This window comes from Hypomesus nipponensis, chromosome 22 (genome assembly GCF_054491055.1).
Source record: "Hypomesus nipponensis isolate SF chromosome 22, ASM5449105v1, whole genome shotgun sequence".
NCBI lineage: Eukaryota > Metazoa > Chordata > Actinopteri > Osmeriformes > Osmeridae > Hypomesus > Hypomesus nipponensis.
The window spans coordinates 5,026,339-5,050,054 of NC_140382.1; the positions used below are offsets into that span (position 1 = coordinate 5,026,339).

At 48.0% G+C, this 23,716-nt stretch overlaps 1 protein-coding gene across 1 annotated transcript; it reads right to left on the reverse strand.

Annotated features, from left to right (window-relative positions):
- Positions 1-4,818: 4,818 nt before the first annotated feature.
- Positions 4,819-20,377, reverse strand: olfm1b (olfactomedin 1b). The gene is made up of 6 exons (XM_084686764.1): positions 19,954-20,377; positions 17,658-17,807; positions 16,689-16,844; positions 14,717-14,936; positions 9,097-9,203; positions 4,819-6,406 (listed from the first exon to the last, which is right to left on the reverse strand). Exons 1-6 carry the CDS (start codon positions 20,101-20,103, stop codon positions 5,732-5,734), a joined length of 1,458 nt encoding a protein of 485 aa, XP_084542890.1. The 5' UTR covers positions 20,104-20,377; the 3' UTR covers positions 4,819-5,731.
- Between the last annotated feature and the right edge of the window lie 3,339 nt (positions 20,378-23,716).

The window sequence follows — 23,716 nt, forward strand, 5'->3', positions numbered from 1 at the left end:
TGGGACCTTTGGATTGGACACGAAAGATAGAAACCACATCCAGTAGAAAACAAATATAGGCTATAGCACAAAATCACACACCAATGAAAACTCGCTTAAATCATGACTGCAATTTGAATGTTGATTTTGGCTTCGGTCCAAATTGTATTGCGTCTGGTTCCGGATACAAACACATAACAGGCATGGACTATGAAAACATGGCATGATTGTCTTTGCAACAGGTGATGTCATCATTACGCGACACGGCCTGAGACGCGTGGAGGGACATGTCGGGATCCGCATGGATCCAAATGGATCTGATCCACTTATCAGTGCTAAATGAAAGTGAGTTGAGCGTCAGCTCCAGTTACCTGTAGGCCGTGCCAAGCCCCCCCCCCGTGCCCCCCCCCCGTGCCCCCCCCCCCCCCCCGACTTCCCCCCAGCCCCGCCATACGACCGCAGCCCTGCCTTCCCAGTGAGAACGCTGTCTCTGCTCAGCCATGGAGGTCGGGTGTGAAATCTCCCGTGTGGACAGATGGCGTGTCGTTTGGCATGCCTGGACAGGATCGTGGTAGCGCACACGCTAACTCACACACACATACAGGTTATGTGTCTGTGTTTGCACACACACACACGCGCGCACAAACACACACACACACACACAAATGGCATAGGCAGCTTGACCCTTTGGGAAATCGCCCTCTTCACAATCACCGTGGATCAAGGTTTTCCGCCAGCCGGTCTTCACCACATGTATGAGTGCAAGTGTGAAAGTATGTGTTCTGCATGCACCACGAGACACAGCCGCAGTCACCCACGCTGATTGGCATACGTTTCAAATGTAGAGGAGGTGGTTAGGGAGACAGTTGAGAAGACACACACACACACACCACGAATGAGCAACGTACCACTGTGTAACATTCACATGATCTCTGCACCTCGGGGCGTGGTGCTCTATGAGAATACACGCGCACGATAACCCGCCCCCCCCCCCTAACCCCCGCCCCTCCCCATGCCCACCCCCCAGACACACACATTTCTCCTTGTTATGTACAAGAGTTGTGGAGGGTGATGATGCAGAAATGTGACTTTTGTTTCTGAATGCATCCCATAAATAAAGCCCAGTATCGTTGTTATTCATAGGCTCGGAGCAGGTGGACGCCTTCCCGTAATGGAATGTTTCGGAGAGCCTTAGCCTCCTGTGTTGCTCTGTGATCTAGAACTACAGGCTTACAAAGTGCCAGATGACCTGAGAGATGATGTGACCTTGGTTGGGGTGTGTGTGTGTGTGTGTGCGCCCGAGTGAGTCCTCACGGTGATGGGATGGTCGATATGAGAGAGATGAGGGACGCCGCATTTTGGAAAGAATGCTAATTCGCTACGGAAGACATTTTGTTTTTGGGGGGGAGCGTGTTTTCGGAAATGCTGACAAGCCCACATTGTAAATGAAACTGGCGCGATGAGCTTCGCAATGAAAGAAGTGCGGAGCTCCCCCTATTACCTTCCCTCTTTATCGTGCTATAATTAAAATGAATTGCTTATATGGCTGTTGTTTTCCCCCCTCCCGGTCCTCCTGTTTTAACGGCTCCATTGATTTATCCAAGGCTGTTATTCTACTCCACAACAGGGCCTGAAATGGCTTCTGTGCTGGCCTCTCTCTCTTTCTGAACCACCGCAAAGAGGGCGGATGCAAATCCTCCCATCCCATCATTTCTGGTTTGTTCTGCTCTCAACTTGGAGATTTTAAGGGGGATATATAGGCGGCGCAAAAGAGAGGAGAAATGATGATATCGCGATTATAATATTTATTTTCATTCTGTTGTTGTTGTGTTGTTTGTTATTGAAGCTCAGATGAGTGGTGGTAATTGCTAGTGCACTCAGACAGGTCCAAGGCCGTGGAAGTGTTATGGCTGCTGTTTTGTTGTTCTCTTAGCTCCAGATGAAGCCGGTTTTTATGACTGTAAAGAAGCCGTAAGTCGTGGCTAGCAGCAGTGCTGCGGAAACCTGCTACAGACACTGCAGTTCCATCAGACATTAACACCGACTGACTCTGGTTCAAATGTCGAATCATCAGGACTAATTAGCTCCTTTATCTGACGGATCTGGTCAGGACATTGGGTCAATAGAAGGTAGAAAAAGGTAGCAGTATGTTCCAGTAAATCAACCATTATGTTGTGCACGGTCTCCTTCCATTGTACAATGACGTATCATGTTAATGTTGTCTGTGAAATCCCGCCAAATGTCCTCTCATTTTGAGTTCAATGTCCTTCAAGGAATGTAATTCATCATTTATGGAAATTCTTCTCACACACAAACACACTGAAGCATTGGGTTATGGATTGCAGTAAATCTCATCACTTAGTGTTTGCGTACTTAAGATGTGTGTGTGTGTGTGTGTGTGGGGATGGGTTGGAGATATTACTGAATTTACAAACTAGGACAAGGCGGCATCTCAGCATCTAATTACAACACGATAGCTTTGCCAAACCAGCCTCGAGACCTTTACTAACTAGCAACTTGTTTGCCGCAAATTTCCCGAAATAAACAGGGAGAACGCCACAAAGACAAGTAGGAGAGAGAGAGAGACAGAGTACACGAGACAAACAGGGTGATGATGAAACAAAATGAAATGAATGTGGGGGGACTTGGGGGACGAGGGAAGGAGGGATGGAGGGAGGTGTGGGTGGGGTAGGAGCAGAGGTATGGAACCCACCACCGTGTGTCAGTCCTTGCTGGAATACGGGGACTACGTGACTGACAGCTTGCTGGGTCTCGTGTTTCGAGCGCTTTCAGAGCGTGTTCTGTCTCTCGCTCTCTTTTTTCGACTCCCTTGTCTTTCGTTCACTTCTCCTCCTCCTCCTCTGTCTCTTCCTGAAGCCCAATGGGGGCATTGTATTGGCCCAGTGCTCTGACTGAAAATAGAAGCAATCATTTATTCATCGATTGAAACGTCAGAGGGGTGTATGCGTGTGTGTGTGTGTGTGTGTGAGAAAGAGTGGGAGACGGAATTATTGAGGAATCGAGAGAGAGAGAGAGAGAGAGAGAGAGAGAGAGAGAGAGAGAGAGAGAGAGAGAGAGAGAGAGAGAGAGAGAGAGAAGATGGGGTTGAGCCATTGAAGTGAGAAAGTCAGAGTGAAGTGGGACGAAGAGTGATTCTGAGGGTGGAAAGAGCGAAGGAGGGATGACTGAGGAGAGAGAGAAATGGGAGTGCAGGAGACCCCTTTCTTTTCCTTACTCTACACTTTCCATCATACTTGCTTTCAAAGGACAACAGTCTCTTTTGGGAACGTGAGGAAGCATGAAAGGCTGGCGATTGCACAGTGCTGGGCTCCAGAGTATTAAGGTGTTAGTGGATCCTGGTGACCACGGAGCAGACGAGAGCTGCGCTGAGGACTCGCCGCCCAAAAGAGCCCAACCTCGCTCCGACGTTCTTCCTCAACTGGAGATGGAAGGGAAGATTGCCGCCCTCAGCGTAAACAGCCAGGTCCCACAGCCCTTTCGACCGGACGAACAGAAGATTTGCGAGGGCTTTGAGAAGAGAAACGTCCAACACTCCTTACGTGGAGTGTGACGTGGTGGCTGTAATGAATGCATTACAGGGAGGAAGACTCCGATAAATGTCGTCGGACAGCCAGGATGCTCATAAACTCCACATACTTTCATGCTCTGTGCAGAGGTCATCTCCTGTGTGGTGCACAGAGTACATACGGGTAAGACCTGTATGTACTCTGAGTTACTAAGAGATTGTAAAACGGTGAAGGCAGTAAAACCGGGTGGTGGAGTCACAAACAGGGCACCCAAACTCACTAAAACCTCCCTAATGCCTTTTATGGAATATCAGTTCTAATATTTCCTGCACCACATTGTTGTTTCTGAGACTGATGATCTGTACATTAATTCCACAACTGAGTATTACAAGCCAGAGGAAATAACTCAAATCTGACCCATTTGGAGCAATAGGGTGTTAAGTGGTGTGTGGCGCCACAAGCTTTGTTACTGCCGGCCATGCTGGGATAAACATCGTCGATATCAAAAAACAATTTGGCTCGTGGTCTGTATTGATTAGCGACGCGAGAACCGATAAAGGCAGGCTGATGTTTGCCAGAAGCCAGTGGCCTGGCTCTCCAGCCTTGAGTTGCACGTTAAACACTGTGGGACACAGACGCTCAGAACCAAGATTCTCTGTTTATTGACACTATCTCATCTCAGGTACAACACACATCCAGCAAAGCGCAAAACAAGTGAAAAGCCATTGTCCTCAGCGGGGGTGGGGGGTGGGGGGGGAGGTAGAGGGACACTGTTATCCGCAGCTTCGGGGACAGACACTTAGTTCCCCTCCAGGTTGCCAGGTTCAGTTGAAGATATGAGAGCTGGGAGGGCCGTTGGAACCTGTTTCGAGATCCCCCCCCAAGCACATGATTTATAAAGACTTTCTATGTTTCATCTGTTTTTTTTTTGTCTTCACCTTTGAAAGATATGAGCTGGATGGATTCCTCCCACCCGCCCACGCAGTCCAACTAAACCAGAACAGTGATGCGAAGCCGGTGCCCACAGTTAGGGGGAGGGGGGGTGGGGGGGGGGGGCGGAGGGGGAATACAAGAACATCACAGAAAAGAAACAAAAGAAACTATAATAAGAACACTTCAGTCAAATGGAGGTCAAAATAACAAGAACGAAGATACAAACGAGTGAAAAAGGCTAACATCTTTGATGTCTCTGATCCCAATATTTTCTCTAGACTAGCCTCCACCTCTTTCCTTCCCTCCTCCCCCCCCCCCTTTGCCCCCTTCCCCCCCCCCCTTCCCCTCCCCCCTTCTCTGTTTTACAGTACGAGCATCATACAGTGAAAGACATTCAGAAGAGCAGACCATAACGGGTAGAAAAACAGTCATGCACAGAAAGCCTGGTCGACGCAGGGCCACGAACACAGGAAGGAACATCTCCTCAAGCAACGGCACTGCCAACAGTCAGTGCCACCAGGGTCGGGTGGATCTGGGTTGTTCTTGCTTTTTTGTTGCTGTTTTTGTTGCTATTGTGGTTGTTTTCCTCCACAGACATTCTTTCATTGCTACCGAAACGGTTCTAAAGGATATGTGTGACAGACTGTATAGGTTGTAGGTTCCGGAGTCTTCTAGAAGTATCAGCCTGGTGTTCCCCTGTCTGACTAGGGAAGGGTCACGGGGGAGGGGGCGTGGGGGGGGTCTTGGTTGGCAAAAACTGTTTATAACCAATCCCATAGTCTTTTCTCAGACCTCCCCCTTGCCTCGCACAGTCAGTGACCAACAGATTGAGGTCAGACAGGACCAGGTGGCTGTGGAGGATTTGTATAACCAGAGACCCAGAGCCTCACACAAACAATCTTCGAAATGTATGATCCCTTATACGTAAAAAAGAAAGGCATGATGTTTTTGGCATCTGTTCTTATTTCTTTCTTTCAGTCCAACGTCGTTCTGTTTCAGCTCCTGTATCGTGTGTTTCACATTCCGTTATCTTCGTAACAAGCACGTATTATTTTTATATTATATATTTTTCATGTCAGTTTTGTCGGTAAGCACATTCATCCACATGGCGTCCAGGTGATGCAATCCCATTAAGTCTAATGATATAACAGCGTACAGAATGACCTTCACCATACAGTCTACTCTCTCTATGTCCTTCTCAAATATACAGCATTTTCATAAATAGAATGAATCTCTGGATACAACCTCTAACGTAGCTTTCACGCCAAGATCGGGCTCCCCGTTGCCGGCGGTTACAGTTCCTCGGACCGTATGACGTGGAACAGCGTGACGTTGTACAGCACTTGGTTGCCGTTGTTCCAGGCGTAGAGGGCGCGGTCGCGAGGGTTGTAATCCAGCATGGATATATGGGAGTATTTGTTCTGGAAGGCGATGTCGATGTACTCGTAGGTGGAGGAGTTGGTGGAGTAGGCGTAGTACACCTTGGTGCCCCCGGAGTAACCGTTGGTGACGTACAGCGTCCCGCAGATCATGAAGGCCTCGCCGGCGCTCCTCTTCGGGTGATTGGTGGTCCAGCTCTTGAGGATCTGGAGCGTGTTGGGGTTCAGCTTGCTCAGCACAATGTTCCCCGCGTTCTGATTGGTGGCGTAGACGGCCCAGAGCCCGCCTTCGTCCACCATGAGGTCGATGTCCGAGTGGCCGCCCCAGGCGTAGTGGTACATGTTGTTGAACCCGGCGTAGTCCAGCTGCCGGGACTTGCTTATGGCGGAGGTCTTGAAGTCGAACTTGATGATCACGTGGCTCTGGAACTTGTTGAAGTAGAGGGAGCCGTTGTAGACCACCTGACCGGTGCCGGACCACGGGTGGGGGAGGCGGTGGGACGTGAAGTTCTCCGTGGTCATGAAGTCGGCCATGGACTTGTACTCCCGCACAAAACGGTTGTTGTGGTAACCGTCCATGTACCACACCTGCCACCGGTGGAGACAAAGGCGGAGGAGAGAAAAGACAGTGAGACGAGGATATAAGAGGAAACTTCCAGGAGAGATGAAACGTCGAAGAGAGAGGGCCCTAAAGGGGTCTGGTCTCGGAACAACAAAAACGCACGAGGCAGGGTGAGCTTTTAAACCCCCGCCGCCGCCAATATCTCTCACAGCAGATGTAACGGAGAGCCGGAACAATCTATATGAGAAGCACGTGCCGCCTTGTGCCGCAAAGCGGATCACAGGCGCCAACGGGACGACTAATTAAATCAGAGAAGGCGGACTCCAGTCGAGGAGGAGAGCATGCTGGGAATTTTCTCACTGCTTGAGAATACCAACAGTCTGGGGGATGGCAGGCCAAGGGGACAAATCAACAGCCCTGGGAGGGGAGGAGGGGAGGAGGGGAGGAGAGGACAGGACAGGACAGGACAGGCACAGTTGGATGAAAGACCTGTCTCAGCTGGGCCTCTCACAACGGGATCCAGGGCTCCAGATGGGGTCCATGGAGGGAGGTGGTTCCGGAAAACAGTAAGGGCCGCTTTCTCTCATGCTGGGGGGTTGACACACCTGGAAGCAACCCCCCCTCCTCCTCCTCTCCAACCTGGCTACCTAACTCTTCCTCCTTCCCTTATTTTCTCTCGTCTCATTGCCTCCATCTGACCTTCCTCCCCTGTCCTCCATTGCCTCCCTTCCTGTGGTCTGACACACATACCCCTCCCCCTTTTCTTCCTGTAACACCCTCCTTAACTCCCCCCCCCCTACATTCAACAGTAATTGGTTTATGAATGATTCCAAGGTCAGGACGTGGGGCTCTGATTGGCTTATAAATGATTCAGATGGCAGGAAATGGCTCTCTGATTGCTTAAAGTATGATTCGGAGGGCAGGAACTGCTGGGTCCATAGATGGTAACAGGAAACGCTAGCCTACTAACGGCCACCTCCCGGAGAAAAAAAAAAAAAGAAAAAAGAAAAAGAGGAGAGGAGGAGGAGGAGCGACGGAGAGCGGACCAGTCTGTCTCCTCTCGTCCATCACACCATGTCCTCACATCAGGCTAACTACACAGCTAGCACCTCGCATCCATTATCTTCGGCTAACGTGGCGGTTGTCTTTTTATGACTTCACATCTCCTTAGTCACCATACTCCTACACAGTCTGTTACATAAGTCTCTTTACTTCTATATCAACAAAAGAATGTTTAGACAGACTGTTTACAGAAATAACTAAGACCTTGCATGTAGGATGTACTGAGGAAAGGTGGGTGATTATGATTTCTTTTTTTTAACAGACTTCCGTATGTGTGCATTTTGTAATGAGAATTCATTAGATGTGTACGTGTGTGTGTTACATAACACCACAACCACATGCAAAGTAATCATGTATCTGTTTCAAAGCGGCATCAAATATACTCTGCGCACACTACCTGCTTGGAACCATACCTTGCCGTAAATCACGTCGATTTACGCAACCATTTACATTTTTATGCGCCACAGCCAATAAATAGAATCTCGTCCAACAGACGCCCAAAGCATCTTCACCACACATTAGGCCTCACTGTTGCCAAAGTGGAGACCAAAAACCACCAACAATCTTTGGACTTTCCATCAAGGTCAGCCGCAGTCAGCCGTCTGTTACGAGTGTCCGTAGCTTTTATAGTAAGATCCCCTGAAACCCATTGGTGCTATTGGGGAGTCAGGTGGCTGAGTGGTTAGGGAGTCGGGCTAGTAATCTGAAGGAAGCCAGTTTGATTTCCGGCTGTGTCAAATGTCCTTGGGCAGGGCACTTCACCCTACTTGCCTCGGGGGGAATGTCCCTGTACTTACTGTAAGTCGCTCTGGATAAGAGCGTCTGCTAAATGAATACATGTAAATGTATTAGTGATGCCACCATTGGGACTGTGTGTATTGTCTAATGTACTCCATGGGGAGCACTTGGAAGCTTTAAAGCAGGAGAAGTGGAGGAGAGGGATGGTGTTACCGTAACATGAAGACTGAATTCAGAAAATAATTTACTTGTATTACCCTAACAGTAAGGGTTAGATATTACCATGAAAGGCAGCATCGTTGTATTTCCTCCTTATGACTGAAGGGTAAAGTATGTGTGTGTGTATGTATAGAGGTGTGGCATATTGTCTGTGTATTTGTCTTTGAGTATTTGAGGTGTGTGTGCGTCCGTGTGTATAGGCTCGTGTGTGTGTGTGTCTGTCTGTGTGTTTGCTTGTCTGTCTGTCTGTGTGTGTGTGTGTGTGTGTGTGTGTGGGTGTGTCTGTGTGTGTGTGTTTGCTTGTCTGTGTGTGTGTGTCTGTGTGTGTGTGTCTATGTGTGGGTGTGTCTGTGTGTGTGTTTGCTTGTCTGTGTGTGTGTCTGTCTGTGTGTGTGTGTGTGGGTGTGTCTGTGTGTGTGTGTGTGGGTGTGTCTGTGTGTGTGTTTGCTTGTCTGTGTGTGTGTCTGTCTGTGTGTGTGTGTGTGTGTGTGTGTGTGTGGGTGTGTCTGTGTGTGTGTGTGTCTGTGTGTGTGTTTGCTTGTCTGTCTGTGTGTGTGTGTGTGTGTGGGTGTGTCTGTGTGTCTGTGTGTGTCTGTGTGTGTGTTTGCTTGTCTGTCTGTGTGTGTGTGTGTGTGTCTGTGTGTGTGTTTGCTTGTCTGTCTGTGTGTGTGTTCATGTGAGAGGGTGCTGTTCTTACCCGGGTGTCTCCCTCCGGGGCCAGGGGGTCGGTCATCCAGGATCCGAAGCGTGACCCGGAGGTCTTGATGGTGATTGGGTCGCTGATGCCGGTCAGTTTCCCGCACGCTGCAGGCAGGAGAACACCAGAACACGTCTCACTAGAACTGCACGAGAGTCTCAGGCGCTAACATTGATTTGACGGGAATGTCACTTTTCTTTTTTTAGTTGTCTTCTGCATTTGCGCGGCATTGAAAGTGCAATTTCGTCTGTTTCGTCTTTTCCTTTCATTATTTCTTACAGCATTTTCGCTCGACTTTTTTTTTTTTTTTTTATTGTGCCTGATACTTTGGCGCGGTACTGCAGAGCCACGCAAATGAACCCTTTCATGCCTGTAGATCAATGCTGCTAGATTGAGGCAGAAAAATTAAAGAAATACATTCAAACAAACACAAAAAAAATTTGTTAGCTTGATATGTGTGGCAGTGTCGTTCTATTTGTCAGCTTTGTTTTGTGTCTGACATGTGAAGGTTTGCTACTCTGTGTGTGTGTGTGTGTTTGTATACCAACAGTATGTGAGTGAGAGCATGCCAAACAGTGTTTCCCGCTGTTGCCTGTGTGTGCGTGTGGAAACGTGCGCGTACTCTGTTATCATCTACACAGCTCAACTGAGCTGAGCGCTAATTAGACTGATTGAGGTGTTAGATTGTTGACAATGCGGGTGCGCTTGTATGTGTGTGTGTCTCTGTGTGTCCCTGATGACATGTAGGTAGTTGGACTAATAGGCTGATTATTATGAACAGGAGAACAACTCTACTCCTGTTAGCTACTAACACACAACACTGCTTTGCGCCTGTGTTACAACACAATTGTGGATGCAACATTTGTTTAGGGGGGGCGCAGAGATCAATTAACATGTGTTGATGACTTAATTGAGATGAATTAAATATGTTGCCTTGATTTGATTTACTGATTGGTTGGCTGTGGGTAGGCAGGTACAAGCGTGTTGGCTTATTGTTTTTTTATTACAATGTGTTATCTATTATCTAGTACTTTCTATTTTGATATCTCTCACCTTATCTCTCATTCAATCTCTTCTTTCTGTCTCTGTCTCTGTCTCTCTCTCTTTCTCTTTATCTCACTCTCTCATTCTCTCATCTCCCCCTGGTAGCAAATGGGTTGTGAAATGCAATTATAGAATTGAGATTAGATTGCTGTTTCCTCCTTTCTTGTATCCTATCCTACTGCCGGTTTCTCTCTCTCTCTCTCTCTCTCTCTCTCTCTCTCTCTCTCTCTCTCTCTCTCTTTCTGTCTCTCTCTCTATCACTCCGGGATTGTTTTCATCCTGTCATTTATGTTTTGTCCTCACATAGTCAATGTACAAAACAATCTACTATAGGACAATTGTTTTGCAGTGTTTTCGATGGAGATTAATTCTGAGAGAAGAACATGGTATTGGTTGGGTTAGGTGCATTTTTATGGGCATATCATGTTATGTGATGAATAGAAAAAAACTAATGACTGGATACCTTCCTGTGTATTGTAGCTACACAGTACATATACTGCATGTTGTGAGTGAGCGTGTGTATATTTGTGTGTGTGTCTGTTGGTGTTAAGGTATTAAGGCTAGTATTTATACCGATGCTAGACAATTAAGATATTTTATTTATGAAAGCTCCCGGTCAGTGTTTTTTGATCAATTGACACATTTTACCACGCAGTATTGAGATGGCCACACTCTTATGCACCACTGCACTCCATTAACCAAATTTGGCATGTCTTCTCCAGACACTCCACACTCACAGTCCCTTGTATAATTTGATTTAAAAAGCCATCCTAGATTCATTACCGTCTTGGAATCTTGTTAAACTTTGAAAACGTGGTATTCTGTAAACATTTTCATTTAAAATCTCCATGAGCCCTTCCTGTTTGATTAAAGGTTGAAGAACATTTTTTAAACAAACAAACTGCCTTTCCTGTCTCTGTGTATTTGTGTGTGTGTGGATGTGGGCATTTATGCGTGTTACACGTCAATGACAGCCAAGAGACGAGCAGTTGGGTTAAGGCTCTTGTGTAACTGCCGGTGGGATCAGGCAGCATAGTAATCCATTGGCCCACTGGTCAGTTTATTTCATTTCTCTAATCGTGGAGCTATCTTTAGCCTCAGACAGAACAACTGGGACCATAGGGGCACCTCTCCTCTCCTCCACTCTCCTCCTATTCCTTTCACCGCTCCTCCGCTCTCCCTCTCGTCATTCCTCATTACTCTCCTCCTCGTCCCTATCCTCTGTTCCCCTCTCCTCCTCTTCTACTCTCCTGCTCTCCTCTCCGCTCATTGGCCCACTGACTCCTTCTCCTCCGGTCTCATCCTCTCCACTCTCAGCCTCTGCTCGCCTCTGCTCCGTCCCCTGGTCTGCCGTGATGGCCAAGCGACGGCTGTACTAGGCTTGTCTGGCCTCTGAGTCTTAGTCCCCGGGGTCATACAAGGTGTAATCTGCCATTGGCCTGAATCTGCTTCTGCCAGCCAGCAGCACAGACCATCTAATGGAAATCTAACGGGAGTCCGATTGAAATGACAAAAGAGATATAAGCCCGGTATGTAAGGATTTGAGGATTGACAGGATAGATTGAAAGCAGAGAGTGGGTTTTTAGGGGCATGTCCGTAGACGGGGCTGGGGATTGGGGCTGGGGGGTGGAGGTTAGCGAGGTGGCTGGGGGGTAGGGTGGGGGGTTGGGGCTGGGGGTTAGGGTGGGGGCTGGGGGCTGGGGGCTGGGGTTAGGGTGGGGGTTGGGGCTGGGGGTTAGGGTGGGGGTTGGGGGCTGGGGGTGGGGGTAGGGTGGGGGTTGGGGGGGGTTGGGGTTGGGGTTGGGGTTGGGGCTGGACTGTAGCCCTGGGATGCCTATGGGTATGTGAACTTCACGTGGGTTTTATCGCGCCGTGCAAGAGAAGGGAGACACAGAGAGAGAAGAAAATAGAGAGAGAGAAGGAGAGAGAGAGTGAGTGAGTGAGTGAGTGAGTGAGTGAGTGAGTGAGAGTGATAAGAAAAGAGAGAGAGGCGAAAGAGAGAGAGAGAGACGCAGAGAAGGAATGAGAGCGAGAGAGCGTGTGAGTGAGAGAGAGCGTAGGAAAGAGAGAAGGCTGAGTTGTAATGAGAGAGGGACTCGTGACAGAGAAAGCCGCATGCTGCCATCAGCAGGTGACGGTGGCAGGCCTGTCACTGTGGTGTGACACCATGGGTTTGCTAGTGCACCCCCAAACCCAGCCCTCTCCACCTCACCCTTCCAGCCCCCCCGTCCTCGTCCCTAAGCCCAGAATCTGTCACACGGGCCCAAGGGTGATTTATTTATTTGATTAAAACATTGCCTTGCCTGCCTGATCGATGGCCATTGTGCTTCCACGGTCACCTGGCTGTTACTCTCCCTGCCACAGGACAGCCTGGAGAGGACAAACCAGACCCACTCTCTCCTCCTCCATCTCTCCATCTCTCTCTTTCTCTCTATCTCTCTCTCTCTCTCGCTCTCTCGCTCTCTTTCCCTCCCTCTCACACTGAATCTGTCACGCTCTCTTTCACTTGCCGCTCTCCATCACTCGTATCTTGTTATTTTTTTTCACCACCTCCCTCTCTCTCTCTCTCTCTCTCTCTCTCTCTTTCTCTTTCTCTCTCTCTCTCTCTCTCTCTCTCTCTCTCTCTCTCTCTCTCCCTTCCCTTTTCCCTCCTCACTTATTAGCTTTTCATCTCCCGCTGTGTTCATCCTGGCGTGTTGCTCTTTCCACTGTATTCTCCACACCCGACTGCTGACCTTGTCAATCAAACCTCAATGACAGTGGGCTCTGCGTGTGTGTGTGCGAGAGTGTGTGTGAGAGTGTGTGTGTGTGTGAGAGTGTGTTTGTGTGTGTGTGAGTGTGTGAGTGCAGGCTCTCCCGAGTGACTGTGTGATGATAAAAGGAAGGGCCGGCCTCTCTGTTCTGACGGAGCTAGCTGTGTCCCTCGCCCCTCCCCCCCCCCCCCCAATTCCCACCTTCATCTCATCTGATCCCACACTCAGTGGATTGACTCCGGCCGCCACTACCCCCCCCACCCCTCTGGCCTTCCATCATCCCACCCCCCCATGCATCTCCGTCCTACTCTGTAATCCTAGGGAAGGCTGCCGACAGATAAGAGGCCAGCCGTGTGTATTGATCTGAGCGAGAACACGACAGGACTTTTGGGTTCGGACGGACTGGTAGAGAGAACAGGACTCGATCAAGCCAGATAGAAGAGAGGGAGTGGGGGATGGGGATCTGAACAAAGACAACAGAGACAGAAAGAGAGAGACAGAGAGAGAGAGACAGAGAGATAGAGAGAGAGAGAGAGAGAGAGAGAGAGAGAGAGAGAGAGAGAGAGAGAGAGAGAGAGAGACAGAGAGAGAGAGAGAGAGAGAGAGAGACAGACAGAGAGAGAGAGACAGAGAGAGAGAGAGAGAGAGAGAGAGAGAGAGAGAGAGAGAGAGAGAGAGAGAGAGAGAGAGAGAGAGACAGAGAGAGAGAGAGAGAGAGAGAGAGACAGACAGAGAGAGAGAGACAGAGAGAGAGAGAGAGAGAGAGAGAGAGAGAGAGAGAGAGAGAGAGAGAGAGAGAGAGAGAGAGAGAGAGAGAGAGAGAGAGAGTGAACCAAGAGAAAGAGGGGCAGACAGAGGTGGAGAAAGATAAAAAGGGAGGGTTAGGGAGAGCGAGCGAGAGCGAGCGCCTGTCAGAGAGATAGAGATGGAGAGGGAGAAAGGGTGCAGCTAGAGGGAGTGAGATAGGGAGTGCACACATAGTATGTGTGGTTATGAAGGACTGAGTGATTGAAAGAGGAAAAAAAACATACTCGACTCTCCAGCTGGGTGTGACTGTCTGTCTGCTTGTGTGTGTGCGTACTTACAGTAAGTGTGTGTGTCTGTGTGCTTGTGTGTGTGCGTACTTACAGTACATGTGTGTGTGTGTGTGGCGCATGAATTAACACTGTGGAAAAACAGAGCAGGAAGGACAAAAGTGTTACGCACAGGCAGGCTAGAAGTCACGGCACCTCCCAGTGGCTGCATGTGTTTCAATATGAATGTTTCTAAAACAACTAACATGTGCCATCTTACCATCCCTCAAATGTTCATAGATAAAATATTGATATATTATGCCATATAAAATATATATGCCATATACTAATATATGTGATATTACTGTGAGTGTAAATGAGTACACTTGAACGATATGCAACACTACTATTGTCATATTTGTACGGTTATGGAGGACATAGGCCATCTATTTATCAATGCATATGCATTCAGGATCATGCAGTGCTTTCCGGCACGTTCCGTAGCTGTGGCTCTGACTGTGTTGTAACAGGTGTCGCCGTGTTTGGCAGGAGGAGGTGTCGCCGTTCCTCACATGTTTCTGAAGTGTCCTGCGGCTCGGTGAATATGCCTGACTCCTCCCTCACGTCTTCTGCCACGCCACACTGCGTGTGGGCGTCGTGCGAGAGTGCGTGAAGAGAGATGGAGATAGCGTGTGTGCGCGCCCGCGTGAGCGTCCGTGGGCATGCGAGGCATCCGCACGGCGCTTGCGTTTGTGTGCACGTGTCTGTCGGCGTGCGTGCGTGTGCGTGTGTGTTGCTTTCTGGGCCTACCTAATTTTTGCATGCACGCTCGGAGTCTCTCTTCGAGATTTGACACTCTGCTGTGCAGCTCCTCGTAGTCATAGGCCCCCATCTCCTCCTGAAGTTCGCTTAGAACTGACGTCAGATTCTGGACCTCCTCCTTAAACTGCAATACCAATTTGGCATCGGCCTTGTACTCCTCCAACACTGGTATCAACGGTCTAAGCTCCTCCATTTTCGCTTTTATGGCCTGAAAGGATTAAAATAAGCTGGGTTCAGTGTCATGGCCGACAAAACGAGAGACTCCTGTCCAAAAGAGAGGAAAAAGAAAAAAGGAACAAAACACCTATCTGACCCTGACTACTCTCACAGGCGTACCCTGAGTGTTTATATGTGTGCGTGGGTGTAATGAGAGAGTGTCACCGTGGGTTTGATGTGTGTGTGCGTGCATCTCGGAGCAGACAAACCCAGTAAACATCCCACCACATCAGCGAGCAGTCGCTCCGTCCTAGGCTGGACAAGGCATTGAAACAAGCCATCAGCACACCGCAAACAATTGGGAAAAACTCTTTATTGGTCATCATCGTTTGAAATGCAACATCTTAAGGATTACATGCTTTTACATGTCACAAACAACAAAGTGTTTAGGAATTTTTACGTCTATGTTTATACGTATATTTTCTTGAGTAACCAAATATGCATGAACAATGCCCAAATAAAAGAAGAGAACAGCAATTGAATAATAATAGTAATAATTCCAAAAGATAAAATTAGAATCATAATAACTGTAAAGTAAACTTTACTTTTGAAAAAGCTTTCGGATGAAAAACCTTGACAGTAACATGCAGGGAAAAATCAGTAGTAGGTAGGTAGGCGGACAGGTAGGTAGGTAGGTAGGTAGGTTGGGGGTGGGATATCTTACTACTAAGGGTGCTAAAGGTAAATAAAGTGATTTTTATTGACGCCCCCAATTCTCTCAGTACTGTAGCTCAGATCAGGGAAACATGGGATTGACCTGCCTCTTCTTCCCTGTGGCTGTTTAAACATGTCCTAAAGTTAGCCCTGCAAGCAAGAAAACGACACACTGTTTCATAGGAGCTGGGCCCTCTAGCCTGACTAAAACACACACGCTCAAACACATGAGACACACAACTACATTAGCAAGGAGGAAGGAGCATGCAGCGTCATTCACAGTGATGGAGAGGGAGTCATGCAAAGACGAGGGGAGGGTGAGTGAAAGGTGAAGGTGGTCCGTCTGTGCTTCAAGGGATCTGACCGTTGAGGCTGTGTTGTCTAGGTAACGTTCAATGTATTAACAAGCCATCCCCAATGCAACAAGGAAATATTATGAATTTGTTTTCATCAAACAATCTAAATCAAACTATCAGGATATCATCTGTGGTTTTCCAAGTCATTATCCATGATACATTGATTAGGGTTGCACGAGACATTGGCATTGACTCGGAAAACAACTGTACAACCTAATCGAAAAGCACAGATCCTGAAATGAAGGAATGGATGAAGGAATGAGTGGTGGATGTATGTGGTGATGAGATGGTCCCACCAACTGGTCCACTATCAACTGACCCTCCACAATGTAACACCACCCATTTTCATCTTCACATATTTGTACAGGTGCTAGCTGTGAAGATACAATTTACAATTTGGCCGCCCCAAAAAACAGAAAAAAACAATGGTTTTAGGGGGACATTTATCTTTAGCATTGATTCTTATTTTGACAACCTCAATTATTGGGATTTTAGAGAGCTAGACAACAGGTATTGTCACGCGAGCTTTTCCTAGACAAGGGGAATGTCATGAGGCTACGGTGACGACGATGACGGGGTCGGTGACACCGAACCCCAGCTGCTGTGGGCACCTCCAGACTACAGAGTGCCGACGGCGTGGATGAGGTGTGGTGCGGAACTAAGCCGGGTGTCAGTGATGGTCAGATGGATGGAGCGAGGCGGCGGGGGAGCGGGGCTGGGCTGCTGGTCTCTACCTTGTATTGCTTGGCGATGTTCTGCTTGTGGTTCTCCTCCACCTGTCTGAACTTGGTCTCCAGGCCACGGAGCTGGACCTCCATCTTCTCCACGTACTGCAGGTCTCGCTGGGTCCTCTGGTCCAGGACCTGGATAGACTGGGTCATGTTCTGGACCTGCGGAGGGGCAGGGACACAGGGAGTTTGGGGGGTTTTAAACTGTTTTGTTTTGAGTCCCTTTTTCTTTCACGATAACGCTTTCTGACTCCAGCCTACGATGAGTTGAACTGAAACACTTGCTGTTGGAGTGATGACAATAAACTTGTTTTCCCTCGTACTAGTTATTTCTTTTTATCTCTAAAATTGAGGCTTTAGAAAGTGCTTCGTTTCTATGTTGATAAGAGATTTGGTGTGCTTTCAGCAGACATTGGAGCAAGCCTCACTTGGCCCTGGCAACCGCTCTTCTCTAAATCACTGAGAGATTAATTCACACGCAAACATTTCAGAAGTTTACACTGTAAGCTTCAGAATGTGCTTTTTAATGTGTTATATGAAGTACTCGTAGTCTTCCTCCCACTGTAAGCATGGCACTTTATGCCAGTGTTGATGTTGGGTTGCATCATTGCAAGTGTGTGGCAGCCTGGGTATGGTAATGACACAACACTGGCTTCTTCCCATGATGCCTTGCATAGCTGCTGGTCTGGGTTTCCAGGGAACTCATTAGCGCATAGACCTATTCCTGTCTTACGAGCTTGGGAGGTGATGATCGGGTCACAAACACAATATGTGTGTGTGTGTAAAAGTGTGTGCGTGTAAAAAAAAGAAAGAAGAATAACATGCGTGTGCATGCTTGTGTGTGTTTACTGATGATTTCTAATTGCGGCTAAGGTTGATAACGAACACTGGAGAGTTCTTTGTGTGGCTCGGCTGAGGTGCTGCGTCCAGGAGTAGCCAAGCGGCTGGAGATTAGCCGCCCGGCGCACACGTTACCTTCTCCAGCAGTTGCCGTAGCTGCTTGGTGCGGGCGTCCCGCGAGCACATGGACTGCTGGGGTGCCACCACGGTGCACACGCACCTTCCCTCGCTGTCCTGGGCCGAACTGTACACCTGCCACGACTCCTCCGGGTTGGCTGGCAACACCTGCAGCCATGAAGTGGCAGAGGGATGACCGGGGGAGGGGCGAGGATGGCAAGAGGCGAAATGAGGTCAAGCAACAAGGAAGAGAGGGGAAAAAATTGAATGAGACGAGGATGAACAAAGCCTTGATAAGGAAGCGAGTCCCTTTGTCGGGTACTGACACCTTCTGTTATGACACTCGCAGATTGTTTGTGTGTGTGTGTGTGTGTGTGTGTGTGTGTGTGTGTGTGTGCGTGGGTGCGTGCGTGTGTGCGTGTGTGTGTGTGTGTGTGTGTGTGTGTGTGCGTGGGTGTGTGCGTGTGTGTGTGTGTGTGTTTGTGTGTGTGTGGGTGTGTGTGTGTGTGTGTGGGTGTCTGCGTGTATGTTTGTGAAGGAGGTAATGTGGGTATTGACCCATCACTACTTCCCGTTTGTGGCGTGAATGTTCACGCTGCTTACAGAAATGCTCAAACAAGAGAGATTACACTCTGCGATAGCTGGACCATAGACCAAGTCATAGGCTCCTCCCACATTGGCTCACAATCAAGTCTCCAAATACCAACAGGAGGGAGGAAAAGCCAACCAGATATGCCCAAACATGTCTGTTTTCCTTTTACTTTCACTATTTTAAGTGTCTGTCTAGGGTGTCAGTGGGATATGGATGCTGTTAATGGCCAAAACGAGTCTGATCAGCCCAGGGACGTATGAACTAACTGGATCACACAAGAGCAATGCAACTGTCCAGACCATGGTCAGATCAGGCAATGAACGCTGAACCTGCTTCTAACATTGTGGGACTCGGAAGAGGAAATTGGCGAATGAGAATCTGTCTGATCCAAATGAAGACGCTGACCGGCAGGTGTTCCCGCACGCACATTGACCTGATCCACAGGCTAAGACTGCAAGTCTTGAGTAACCAATTATAAAGCCTGTTAATCAAAGATGCAACTCTGCTCCTGGTTGTTCTGTATCATGACTCTGGAAATTGGTTTTACTGCAGTTATACGGACAAGGAGGCGTAAAACAAAATTCAAATGTATTTTATGAGTAGTATAGATTCCTTGACAATTTGATGCAAGGCAAATTATGCATTGCCTTCATAATTTGCAATGAGTTAATTTAATAAACACGCACTGAGTCGCCTACAGCTTAATCGTTTTGGCGGCAGGTTGCCATCATAAAAAAGCGTTATTCCGATACATGACTAGCTCTAAAACTCAGCAAGAATCTTAATTTACAGGCTTTCATGGAGCTCATACTGATAAATAGTCTAATAAAGCCGTAAAATATCAAATGCGGTACACTATAACCCATCGTTCAGATAGCGAGGAGTCCGAGGCTATTATAATCGCATTCTGGAAATATGGAATGTATAGACAAGTATATATTTATATTCGCTTAATAATCCTTTTGCAAAATGAGCAGTCCAAATGACCAGCGTGAATATTATTTGTGTATGATTCCCGTCCAAAAATTATCTACTAGCCTAGCAATATATATATATTATTTTCGCTAGTTTGTTTCATGGACATAAAATAATTAAAGAAAAGCTAATTTTGCCATTTTTACATATTTGATAGAGTCTGGGCTTGAAAACAAGACAAAGGGAAATTATCCGGCGCGTAACTGGAAATTGTGCGCGTATCACCTTCCGTGAGTGAAACAGTCGAAGAGAGTCAGAAAGGAAAAAAATAGCTTTTTTCAAAGCAGGTAAAACTGTCTGGCAGTTAAACAAAATGTTCACTTTATTTTCACCTTGCAGCGTTTTATCAATGACGGAACCGAAGCCTATTAGCGCTCTCCATAACCGCGCGTCCTCTCCACTACACTGGCGCGCTCCCCCGCCCACACTCGAAACTAGGCTACTGGAGCCAACCTTACAACAAGGCTCGACAGTGCAACCAAACTGAGACTGTCAATCCATCATACCCTCAGCAATGTAATTTTCTCCCGTGTCTTTAGAACCACGCTGGCAGCCAGTCTTACAGAAAAACAACAGCATTTTTGAAGAGCACGCAAAATAAAGCACGAGGTTACTTTTTAAGTAACTAAAACACCAGCCAATCAGAAAACACGTCTGGCAAAGATGTTCTAAATGTATGAAATTGCGGTATTTTAACAGGCATTTTAACGCAATCTTTGATAGGAACTTGAACAAGGCTACACTTACTCCAGTACTCCGGTCCGGGTACCCGCCTTGAGCTGCCGTGAGCTTGGTGGTATTAAGCCCCACCAACGAGGGCAACGTCTGCGACATCCAGTTGGTGATCATCGCCATAGTGCTGAGCACCACGCCAATCTTCAGCAAAGGCACCGACATCTCTGCGGTCTGCGCTTATCCCAATCCCTCATTCTACGGATTCCAGCGAGAAACAAGCGAGGCAATCCATGTTGCCGGGAGAAGCTTGGTTTATCACCCGTGCCTCTGAGTCGTTAGGTCTTTCCTTGGACATCTCGGCTGAACGACTGGTGAACGGAGCGGAGCGGACGCCCGAAGTTAACAGGTCAGTGGTTGACTGCAACTATCAATGTGAACGCGGAAAGCGTTCGTAAGTGAGACTGTGAAGTACAGGTTGGAGAAAAACCTCTCAGTCTGTCACTCTTTCTCTCTATCTGCTGTCCCGCGCACTGGTGTCTTCCCCGTTCACCGTCAATCTTTCGTTCACGCCCTCGATCCGCCTCCTGCCTCGCGCACTCTGTGATTAAGTGCGAGTGACTACACACAAGCTGTTCGAATGGATGAGAAAGGCAGGGAGGGGGCACTACGGATCTATATAGAGAGTGATGTCAGCTAGGTCCGTCCTGCCTGCTTGCCAGACGCCCTTCCCGGTGCCACCGGGGGTCCCTAGTTGGACGGTATTAAACCGGATTGCGCGTTTTTTTGTTACGAGGCGCGTCCCTGGAGGGTTGTAGACGAGCAATGTGGTTAAGGTCGCGCCACTCCGTTGGGCGCAAGTTGCTGAGTGCTTTATTATACCGGGGCAGGTGACATTTCTCTCCCCCGACCCCTGCGGAGCGCGGGGCGAGCTGTCGGGTCACAGAGAATACCTCGATCGAACATTATTGGGCATGAAACTGCCTCTCGCATTTGTAGTCGATTAGGGTAAAATCACTCCTCTCAAGTCCTGTTTAAAAATTCGTGGGCCAGAAACGACGCACATAAAACACAGGAGCCTCCACTGTTTGATGAGGCACGTTATAGCCTACTCTTTATTTCCGCGACGAAATGAAAATAAATAAATCAATAATTTAATAACACACCTTAGAAATGAGAACAAATTTAATTCAGAAGTCCTCGGGGCAAAATAGCCCATTGGATCAGCGAAACAGATGACGATGCATGTAAAAGACTCTGGCGCCATCGTGTAGCGGGTTCTGGTGTTGCTACTACACCGACCTAAAGTCATAGTCCTGTCATAATATGCATTGAAATGCAAGGATACACTTACAGACATCAGTATTATTCATCAGAATAATCATAACAAAAGAAAACGTCCTCCATTCTGTAACAGTAGACCAGTCCCCTAAAATAAGATTTTAACATTTTCCAGGATACATAATGAATAATTTTCTGGTTAGATTGAACCATACCATATGAAGTAGAAAAGGGAACCATCTGGAACATCACTCTCTATACATTAGGAGGGTTGTTCTGTAAAAAGCCTACAAAAGGCTTGTACAGTGTAGGGTATATTGTGGAATCCAAACCCTGATAAATGAGGAAGCCCAAACACAAAGCTAGGTATTTTAACATCTCAAACCACACATGAAGGCTATTTTATATGCCAACCAAATATATTTGTCTATGTAACTGTTTGTGGTTACAGCTTTCTATTACGATTCTCTTTAGAGCACCTGGTTGGTCAGTAACACCAGCACAGTTTTTTACAACTCTTCCTCCCACTAACCCTCATTATTGTTCCACAGCTGTAAACCACCCTGAGGGCCTAACTCTCTCCATCTAAGGACCTCCATGATCACCTCCCTTTATCTTCCAGCTTCGGCGTATGGTCTCTCCAACCAGCCTTATTCTTCCCTGCTATAAAGAGTCCACATCCGAATACTCAATACAACGCCTCAGCATATTTCCATAGGGTGTGGTTTCTAATGAGTAGACAGTGTGGAGGATTAAACCGTTCTAGGCTCTGCCGACGCTGGGGTGGTGCTCCACCTTTAGGGTGAACTGGGGTACTGCAGGGCCCACAAACCCCCAAATAACCCAAGTGAGCACTTAGCACAGGACTATTTCGGTCCTGACATAATGCAGTTTTCTGGTCGCAATTAAATATGAACTTGCATCCATATAAGCAACCTTCGCTTCCCTCTCCTGCACACACTCCCTTTCATTCTATTTCTGTCTCTACCACTCTCTCTCTCTCTCTCTCTCTCTCTCTCTCTCTCTCTCTCTCTCTCTCTCTCTCTCTCACACACACACACACACACACATTAACAGCAGAGGCGTCTTTAGGACAGCGGGCCACAGTAGGGATAAGGTTAATGGGCTACAGGGTTAGAGTCGAGGACAGGGTTATTGGGCGTCAAGTTTTGGGGTCAGACTATAATAGGGCTGGACAGGGTTAGGGTTAAGGCCCAGCACAGCTCAAATGTAGCCCAGCCATTTCCAGATCAGTTCCTCCTGATCTGATCCCGGACACTGCAGCTGAATCCCTGGGCCTGCAAAGGATCGACACAGACATGTCGCAGAACCTAGCACAGGCTCACAGAACAGTAGAAGACAGTGACGGGGCGAAATCTATTCCTATTGGGAAAAAATCGGGTCGCACACTCCCAATGGAGTCCCAACCAACTGGTGGGAAGTCAGATGGTATGTTAACCACAGTCACCGAGTTAACTGCGTTTAAATGAGAACGTGGGAAAACGAACTAAAGCGATACGCAGGTGAAAACCTGCAACGTCTCCAACAGAGAGGGGATTGTTAGAGTTACTCTGGCTGTGGTTTGTGTGTGGGGAGTGGGGGGAGGGTAGGATAGGATCACACACACACACACACACACACACACAAGGGAAACCAATCAGGAGAACGAGGGAGGCGGTGCAAATGGAGGGCTACAAAGAGCTCATCAGAGCTGTCCCTCACGGCCCAGGTAAGCCACGCCCCTTTCAGATGGCAGTATTGTTTCCCTCAATCAAGGCCGGTGCAAACATGACGTCGTAAATGTCACCGTACCTGCTGCGGCTGCGTGTGTGTTCACACACGATACACCAGCAGTCGCGTGTCACGCGTCATTACCTACGAGTTTAATCTCTGCTGTCAATCACATCCAATATCATGCAGTGGCATTCTTACGATCTCTCTTTCTTTATTTCTTTCTTTCTTCCTCTCTCTCTCTCTCCCTCTCTCTCGCTATTTTACAGAACAATGTATTATTCTTCTTATTATTTTTTACTGAAAGTCGCATTTTATGTCAGCAATACCCAGAGGCATACATGTTGTTTGCGCAAATCAGTTTTACGGATTTGTGAATTAACAGCAGGTTCTGGAAGATTTGTGTGGCTGGTGTTGCCGAGACGAGTTTTTATCTCTCTCGTGGGTGTGCCTTGTGTGTGGGGGTGCTGTTTGGTTATCCTGCATGTGTTATGTATGTGTGTAGGCTGTCTGCAGGCAGGGATATGTAGCCCAGCAGGTTCTATCAGCGTGTTCCATTAGAAGCAGCACTTTGTTTTTCTCGGAAGACAGCCGGGAGCTGCTACTGTCAGCACTAGGTGTACCACATCTGTGTCTTCCGTGAGACAGAAAACCATTGTCCCCTCGCTGCACTCTCACAAACGAGGCTCTGGATATCACCTCCATCAGAGAAGAGTGTGCGTGCGTGTGTGTGTGTGTGTGTGGGGGGGGGGGGGGGGAGGGGGTAAGGAAGGGGAGTGCGGTGTTGGGTGTGATGGGGATGAGGGAGTAGGCAAAGATATGTAAA